This window comes from Podarcis raffonei, chromosome 10, assembly GCF_027172205.1.
Source record: "Podarcis raffonei isolate rPodRaf1 chromosome 10, rPodRaf1.pri, whole genome shotgun sequence".
In the NCBI taxonomy this organism is placed as follows: domain Eukaryota; kingdom Metazoa; phylum Chordata; class Lepidosauria; order Squamata; family Lacertidae; genus Podarcis; species Podarcis raffonei.
In genome coordinates, this window is record NC_070611.1 from 39,593,296 (window position 1) to 39,602,251 (window position 8,956).

The following is an 8,956-nucleotide window of genomic DNA, read 5'->3' on the forward strand; positions in this document are numbered from 1 at the left end:
CCCCCAGTGAAAATGGATGTGGATTCCTACTCTGCCTGTGTTTCTGAAAGCACATCCCATTGAAAGCAATGCAGTGCAAATAAATGACCCACATTCAGACATGTGCTTCCAGTTTCTGATCCGGCAAGTTCCACACGTAGAGAAGTTTGCTTGAGTGCACTGATCATCTCCACTTTTGAAGGTAAAAAAGTCAGCTAGCTGCACCACTCTTCTGCAAACGCCAAAGTGCTGAACGATGGCAACTCTTACCAAGAAACAAATCAGTCTCAATTCTCAAATAGCCAAAAATAGTTATTTATTAATAATTTATGATCTCAACATTCTTAGAATAAAATCCCAACTTTTACACTGGCAAATCAGAGACACTCCCTTATGGACAATTGTGTGCAAGACCTTCTTGCATATTACACAGGTACACATGCTCACACCCACACACACTTCCAGTTTTATACAAAAATAAATGCAAGATATTGCATTTGAGGTGAAGCTCCCTGAAGAGTTTGTACAGAGGTAATGCACTGCTTAGCACAAAATTGTTTTGTTTTTAATTTGATAATTTACAGAAAAAAGAATCTTCTGTTCTGAAAATGTAACTCTCTTCCAAAAGAAAAATGCAAACTAGGCTATTTACAAAAGGTAAGGCCAAATTAAGTCATAATGAGACCCTATGTTGATGGCACACCCCTGCAAAAGAAAATTATATATATATATATAATCACCACAAAAGATACTTTATCCATTCACAAAATGCGAGTAAACAAACCCCAAAGCATAGACAGAGATTCCCTAAACAAGGAAGCAAGTTTGCCTCATTTCAACAGTAAAATCAAGCATGCTGCAAAAATGTATCCTTTGCATACAAAAGGAAGAATGGAGAGAGAAAGAACGCCCCTTGAGTTGACCTCTGGTACCTATCATTTTACTGATGTTGCTTATCGATTCAGGATTTAAAACTTTTTAACATCAACCAAGCCAAGCATTACAAAGCTCTTGGCAAACAAAAATTCCAAACACATTTGAGCTTAAACCTCTCTTTGGCTCCTCTAAATCAAAATTGGGGGGCGGGAGGGGACACACAATTAGTCTTCACTGAAGACAACACAATATATTACAAATGCATTGAATACATTTTCCCCAGTCTTACATGTGCTCATAGTGTCCATTCTTCCTCCCCCCTATCTGTGTTTGGAAGTCCTCAGTTCCAAGTCACTGTATAGGTGGCGGTTTGTGCATCGAGCAAAAATGCGTGGCCTACCTAGAGGCAAGGTCTGAAGAGTTTATGGTGGTTGTTTCCCCCCGGGAGAACTCGGCTGGTTCCCTCCCTTTGCAATAGCAGATTCCAAACTTTGTTAACCTTTTTATTTTTAAGCACACAGGCCGGCTACTGCTCAAGAGCAGCATCCACAAAAGAGAGCTGGATTCCTTTGCTGCCGTCAAAGAGAAGCATCGTGGAGGAATGATCACACAACCCAAGGCTGGAAGAGCTGGGACGTGGCTGGTGCTCACGTGGACTGCAGGGAGTCCACCTGGAAGACGTTTTGGTTGGAAGGGGTGGTGAAATACAGCTGCTGGCTGGGGACGCGGTTGTCACAGGGGCAGTTGAGCCCCAGAGTCCTCTCAAAGTCCAACAGCTGGCCCATGAAGTTGAAGTTGGGGGAGATGTTGGATTTCTTCATCTTGACAATGTCGTAGGCGTCGTTCATGGACAAGTTGAGCTTCTGCATCAGGTAGGCGACCGTCACGGTGACAGAGCGGCTGATCCCTGCCAGGCAATGCACAAGCACGCCACAGTTCTTCCCACGAGCTTCATCTGTGGAGGAAACAAGACAAAGACAAGGACCGTGAGATCTCTCTTCTTCTCCCAGCCTAAAGGTCACGCCACTAGACCAGACCATACATGACAGAGAGCTTTGTGAGCTCCTCATAGAATTTGCATCGCCTTCCTTCCTACTCCCATCCTCCAGACTCGCTTTGCATAGCGTTTTCAAAGCCTTGCTTTATTTGCCCTCCCAATAACAGACCTATTTCTATTTTGACTGGGCCAAAGTCAAAACGCAAGAGTTCTAGGCAGAGGTCTTCTGAACTCAGGCCTTGAACCGATGCCAGCTTTGAATGCACCAGGAACAGCACGAAAGCAAGTTACACCTTCAGCAGAATTCTGTGGTACAGCCTTTGTTGAACTGTACCAGGCAGCCTACAGGGTGAGACCGACTGTTTGGATGCTCAAGAACTAAAAAATACTCCCTGGACACCGGAGGCTCAGCTAGGAGCAGCATAAATGGTTCCAGCCTAATTTGACGTGCAAAAGGGAATATTTTTGGTTTACTAGGGAATATTCCAGAGGGTAAACCTACACCTGTAATCTGAAGTAGACTACAAGAGGAACTGCAGTGTGCAAATCCGCTGACCACGCAGTTTGGTTATAGGCTGGTTCTGACCATATTCCAACCATGTTATTCTGCAGTTGGGGGTCAGAGGCAGAAAAAAGCAGATGTGATTCTCCCACACACACACCTTCCTGCCTATGTGTTGTAACATGAGCAGCAATAAACAACAACATAGTGTCAGTCACAGAAGCAGTTTATGGTGGGTATGTGGTTGATGATCTGTGGTTTTAGAAGATTCCATCAACATTGGAAGGGCTTGTTTTGAACTATAGAAATGTGAAGTGTTTTATGTGACTTTTCTGTTCTCTTTTACGGCATAATGTGTTTGTGTTGACGTTGTTAAATGCAAATTGCTTGGAGACCTCAGGTAAGTGACTAATACTAAATAATACTTCATAAGTTCTAATACTAATAGGTCACAAAAATAATTTGGTGTACATTCGCCCTAGCATATAAATAGGGAAACCTTACAATGCCACCTTTTTTTTTTTAATGGAGACAAGCAGATTGCAAAGGTCTATTAAATTATTCTCCAACTGTTGTGCAGTGCAGCTGAACAATGGAGGTATTCAGCTGTTTTAAAAGGAAGAGAGAAGTCACAGGGGACAGCCCATTAGGAGAAACAGGATGTCAACATTGCCAGAAAATGGGTTCCTTTGTAATAGGAAATGCATTATAATGCCTGGAGATTAGTTTCTTTGTGGCTTCCAGCCTACAGTTTCTTCTTGCTGGGCTCAGATTACCTACATTCTGCTCTATTACCAGTATCACTCAATCAGATTACAGCACAGTATTCACTGGCAGATAACACAATGACCCTCCCCAAAGAGGGGGTGGGGAGCATAACTGAACTAATTCACAAAGAGAAGGGGAAGGAGTCTAAATGTACTCATCAGCACTTCTCATATATTTTAGGGCAATACCTGCTTCTGAGAAAACAGTGGTTTTTATGGAACACTCTAGATTAAATTCAATAGGGCATGCTTCCACATGAGTAGGTACAGAAATGAAAGCTTGGAGGCTCTAGGGGGTATACTTCTGAGTAGATGTACATAGGATTGCACTGTTTGAGGGAGCATACAAGCCTAAGGAATTGAGGAATCAGGACAGGCAGAATTAAATAAAAAAGGGAACGAATCTCTCTATATATTGTGTTTTTAAAAATTACTTGCTTTCTTTTAAAATACAGTTTTCCTGGACAAAATTCAAATATGCTGGCATGGAAATTATTTCTTTAAAATACAGGTATCTAAAAGATCAACTTCTTCTTACAAGCTTTAACAATAGCTAAACCCTGGCAGAAGTAGCTTTCTATTTCTTGGATCCCCGAAGGCTGAAAATTACATTAAAATAAATAAATACTAAACAAGCCATACTGCTAATAATTTGCAGCATAATTCTGTAGAGTTCTACTCAAAGGCAAGTCCCACTGAATTTAACAGGGATGACTCCCAGGCAGGTGCATTGAGGATTGCAGGCATAATTATGCTACCACAAGACACACCCAACACTCACTTTGCAATTATTATAAACTAAATCTCACCTATAAAAGAGATGGCCTCAGGGAAAAACTGAGACAAGTTTTGGCTCCAGTGGTCAGAGATGGGGATCTGCTTGTATTTAAACTCGCCAGCATTCTCAAAGAGATTAGGCAGGTTGGGGGTGACATTCAAGATGTATTTAATGCCAAACTCTTCTAGAACGTCCAAGTTGGTGGAATCCTTGGCACAGCCCAGGTAGAGGTAGGGCAAGATCTCTACCGGGAAAGAAGGCTGGTTATTGGACAAGGGGCTGCCGTCAGAGTCGGTGGCACTGTTAGGGTCTCGGTCAATGTCAGATTCAATGTCTGAAGAGGAGTCGGAGCTGATTCGGAGGCCACCCAAGCCCAGGACTGGCAGAGGGGGAGAACTGCTGCTACATGAACTGTCCAAGTTAGTTTCGCAATGCAGGGCATACTCTGCCTGGAACTTGCTGAAACCACCTGGGAAGAAAAGGAAAAAAGAAAGGAAATAATTTGGATGAGAGATCACATTGAGGCTTTCCGGACCACTACCACCGGGGTCAGTTCTATAGCTGTAAGATGCAGAAGCAGAAAGCCACACAACAACATACAGTTTGAGAAGAGACATAGCTCTGTAGTGGTGTAACTGGTTCAATTGACTTTTGCTTGAAGCCAGACAGTGCAGGCAGCCCTGACCAATGGCCCTGCACATCAGAAGGCAGCTTCCTCTGTTTCAGACCATTAGAAATAAAACTGGGAGCTAGGGAGGTTAAAAAAAAGAGAAGGGGATTCCCCTGTATCACGGGCTGTCAGATTAAGGATTAAAAAAATATTAGTGGCAGATGCTGCTCCTGTGGAGTTCAGTAGAGGAAGGGGGATTAGGAAATGAATGGACAGTCCTGAGAATGACAGAATGGAGATGCTGCAAAATGCAAGGGAGCCATCGCTTATTCCGCCATGGAAAGCAGAATTCTGTTGCCCACCAATAAATACACTGGATCCTTTTACTTGCACCGGAAGGAACATTAGGCAAAGTGAAGCAGCCCAGATTCAGACGACAAATTTCAGAGTAATGTTAAAGGGCAGGAAGTTGCCAGCATTTCTGTAATGACTTTTAAAGCTTTTTTTGCCTAATCGGTGTAAAATGCATACCCCACCCATCATAAAAGAAAGGAGCTATAAGGAGGAACCAGTGAACAGCCCTAAACTGAAGAGGACAGCACAGAAGGGGTTATAGCTCTTCCCCCACTCCACTTCCTATCCAAAGATTTTGCAAGAGCCTTTGCTCTTCCAAAGAAGAGGAGGGAGGAAGCAATCGGGTTATCAAAACCATCCCTTCAGGGCATATCTCCTTTGAAGCGGCTGCCTTTTAAGTCCAGACAATATAAACCAGGCCCTTTTACTGCACCACCGTATCACCCCTAGTCTCCCTATACGTAACACTTTGACCTAGTAACGCCAGACTCATCCCCGGGGTTTTGCCTAGTTTGCCTGGAGGGAGGAGGAGCAAGCAGAAGGTTTAGAGCCGCCGGCAGATTTCGGAGTGACTTTGCGATAGATCAGCAAGGATTTAAAACGAAAAGGCTCGGCTGAGCTGGGAGGGGGGCAGGCGGGAATGGAAATGGTGTGCGAACGAACTGTGCATGAGTGAATATTGGTCTGAAAGGATTGTGAACTCAATTCAGGTGCTAAGCATCTCCCGAGAGATGGACCCAGTTCCTTCTGCTAACCCACCCCCGCAAACCCGAGTCGCTCTTTCAAACGAGTTTTTTTTGATAGGAAAAAGATCTAACAGCCTTCAGGAGTTGGGATTTTCAATGTTTGTCCCTCGGATATATTGCCCCATGTTAAACAACTTAGGCAAAGGGGTTTGTGTGTGGCCCTATGGCTTTCCCTGGCACGTTTTAAAAGCAGTGAGATTTGCCCAGCATGGGGGTGGGGGTTTTTTCCTCCTCTGGGATTTCTTTCTCCTTCCTTCCTTCTCCCCCAATCAGGGGCCATCTGGCAACGCTCCGCTGCGTACAATAGGGGGCGAGGATGTCTTGCGCCCAGACGCAGGGGGCTGGCGTCTAGACACTCCCCTGGCGGCTGGAGGGGATGGGGGCGGTTCCGAAGGCGCCGGGGGGCCGGGGATGGAGGAAGGGGGGCAGGAAGGAAGGAAGGCAGGACTGGATTCCGGGGAACCCGCTCCCGCTCGGCTTAACCCCTCACCTTCCAGGAAGAAGGCCTTGCAGCCGTCGTCTTTGAGGCGCTTGAGGAGCAGCCCCAGGACGGAGTCCCCGGCCGTGTTCTCGTTCCAGTCGCTGCTGCTCTCGTCGTAGAGGACGACGGTGTCGGTGCCGCAGCGGCGGGCGAACTTCTCGCGCTCCTCCTCGCCGCTGGCGAAGAGGGCGCGCAGGGGCAGGTTGCCCTTCTGCAGGCGCCGCAGCATGATGCCCGGCAGCGCCACGCTGATGGCCGACTCGATGTGCGACGACTCGTACAGCTCCTGCGGGCGGCAGTCCATCAGCAGCAGGCGCTCGGTGCCCAGCTCCAGCTGCTCGTTCAGCCACGCCACCGTCTTGCACAGCGCCATGTCCGACACCACGAAAGGAGGAGCGGCGGGTCGGAGCGTATCTAGCATCGGGGAAGGCGGGTGGCGGCGGGGGGCTGTGGAAAACGCCCCTCTCCAAAGGGCCACGCGGACCACCGGGGCAGAGGGCACGGGTGCAGCCGGGGCGAAGGCAGCCGCAACTCGGGAACTCCTCGGGCGAGCTCCCGGCCTCCGTTAACAGTGGAGAAGGGACGGAGCAGGAACCCCCTTCCTCTTCTTTTTGTCAATGAATCCTCGAATGAACCTCCCTAACCGCCTCTGCTTTTTTGCTTCTCCCGAATAAAAATCCAGTTAAATGTGCTCAGATGCCTTTCTTCCGTGCAGCAAAAGGAAATGCATTTAAATAACTAGTTAGAGAGAAGAGACAGACCCTACTCTCGCTACCGGTGTTATTGCTTTGCCTGCTTCTCACATCTTGCTTCACGGCCCCCCTTCTCCTCCTCTTTCTTCCTAAGTCCTCGAGATGCGATCAATGTCCCTTTTAATCAGCCCTGCACGCTCTGCTGCTGCTGCTGCTGCCGCTGCTCTCCTCCTCGCTTCGCCCCTTCCACCCCGCGCCAGGCAGTTCCTCAATGGATACAAACATGGAACGTCTCAATGGATACATTCTCTCGACTGGCCAATCAGCGCTCGCGGAAGGGGCTGTTTCCGTGGAGACGGGCCGGCTGGAACAGGTTGTGTTGATGAATTGTTAATGAGTTTGTCATTCACAAAAACGGAAAGGAATTTCCGCTCCGGATAAGCCGAGTGCAAACAAGCAGCAACAGCAGCTCAGCGGGAGGAAGGAGGGAAAGGAAGGCGCGGGGGGAGAAGAGAGGGAGGAGGAGGAGGTGGAGAGCTAAGAGGGGAAGACACACAGCCGCTAGAGCTGCGCGTCTGCGGCTCGAGTTTCCTTCTGTTGCAGCTCACGCAGAGCAGCCCAGCGATTACACAACAAATGGTCCAATTAGAGGAGGAACAAAAGGCAGCCTCTCCTCTTCGGTGTTTTCGCTGCACAAGCGCGCTCGTTAAGGGCACTTCGCAGCCGCGCTTTTCCTCCTTCGGGCTCTCTTCGCAGCGAAGCGAGGGAACTTTTGGGACACCTCGCGTTGCTTTTGCAGGGCTGATAAGATGCAAGAGGAGGGGGTGCCTTTTGCAAGCATTAGGGGACCCCCCCGTCCCTTCCCTTGGATTTTTTTTCCCGTGGGCGAAACGGGAATAATGACTGACCGACGCGTGCACGCTTTATTTTCCGCTCTCTACAAACACGTGCGCTGATAGTAACCATAATACATGCGGGCACACAAGTCCTCCAAGTCAGGAGACTGGAATTGAGAAAAGGAAGCGGGGGGGGGGAGCCCGATCGCGCCAGTGCCAGTGAGTGACCTCAAAAAGTCAGCTACGAGAAAGCGCGCCGCCGGCTTGCTGCGAGAGCCTGAGGTTTTATTCTCCCCTCCGGGCAAGCCGAGTTAATTGTGGAAGAAGGAGCCGGCTTTTCATTAGAGCGGAGCGTGGGCCGGAGTTAATGGGTAGCGGAGCGGACAGAGCCGCTTGGCATTTGCAAGGGTGGCTGCTGGCGCTCGGTAATTGTGGCCCATTGTTCCCACAGCCTGAAATCCAGGCCGGGAGAGCGGCTCTTCCTCCCCCTTCGGCCCGGGCGCTTTTCTTGCTATTAACCCTTCCTGGGCTCCCAAAAGGAATATTTCCCACGCATTAAACCCATTTCCCCGCGGAAGTGCTGCGTCTGCTACCGCTTACTGGAGGGGGCCTTGGGGGAGTCCTCGGCGGAGTCCGATCCCCCCCCCACGCGTGTTTCCTCAGACGGGGCCAGCTTCCAAGAGGGTTCGCCTGCTCGAAAAAGAGGAGCAAGGGCGAATTCTTTGCGAGGGAGCCGAGAGGCCAGCAAGCCACCCCTCAAGTTCGAGCAGGCACCTGACGAAGTGGTGCTTTAGCTCAGCGGAAGCTCCAGCCCCCATAAGCTCATCGGTTAGTCTTTAAGCACACAGGGCTCTCTGCTCTTGGTTTGGTTACACGTCCTAAGGGCTGCTACACAGGGGCGTTGTTAAGGGGTTGGCTACGTTGGCCCCCGCCAAGGACGCAGCAGTCCAGGCTGGGCGCAAAAAACCCGCCTCTCAACAGCGATCCAGCTCCTTTCGAAGGGCGCAAGTACATCCTTAATGCTGCTACTACATGCATGTCAAAGATACAAGGGTGACAGGACTACTCTCCGCCATCAAGTTTAATGCAAGCATTTGCTGGGCTACCCTGGGAAGAGGTTTTCTGCTTTTTCTCTACTGTCCCACAGTGATATGGGGGGGGGGGCTTTCTTAGAGAGTTGAGATTTTGCTAGGTATTACAAATGGGGGGAGCTGACCAGAGTGGCTGGGGCAATCCAGTAAGATGGGCACCATATATTATATTATTATTTATTTCAGTGCATCGGTGTGGTCTGGTAGGGAAAATGCCCTTGGGTAGCCAAGTTAGGTGCACCTGGGT

The 8,956-nt window shown here is 48.8% G+C and overlaps 1 protein-coding gene across 1 annotated transcript; it reads right to left on the reverse strand.

Moving 5' to 3' along the window:
- Nucleotides 1-278: 278 nt before the first annotated feature.
- On the reverse strand, nucleotides 279-6,691 carry DUSP6 (dual specificity phosphatase 6). Its single transcript, XM_053405291.1, has 3 exons — nucleotides 6,100-6,691; nucleotides 3,931-4,368; nucleotides 279-1,810 (listed from the first exon to the last, which is right to left on the reverse strand). Exons 1-3 carry the CDS (start codon nucleotides 6,509-6,511, stop codon nucleotides 1,503-1,505), a joined length of 1,158 nt encoding a protein of 385 aa, XP_053261266.1. The 5' UTR covers nucleotides 6,512-6,691; the 3' UTR covers nucleotides 279-1,502.
- Between the last annotated feature and the right edge of the window lie 2,265 nt (nucleotides 6,692-8,956).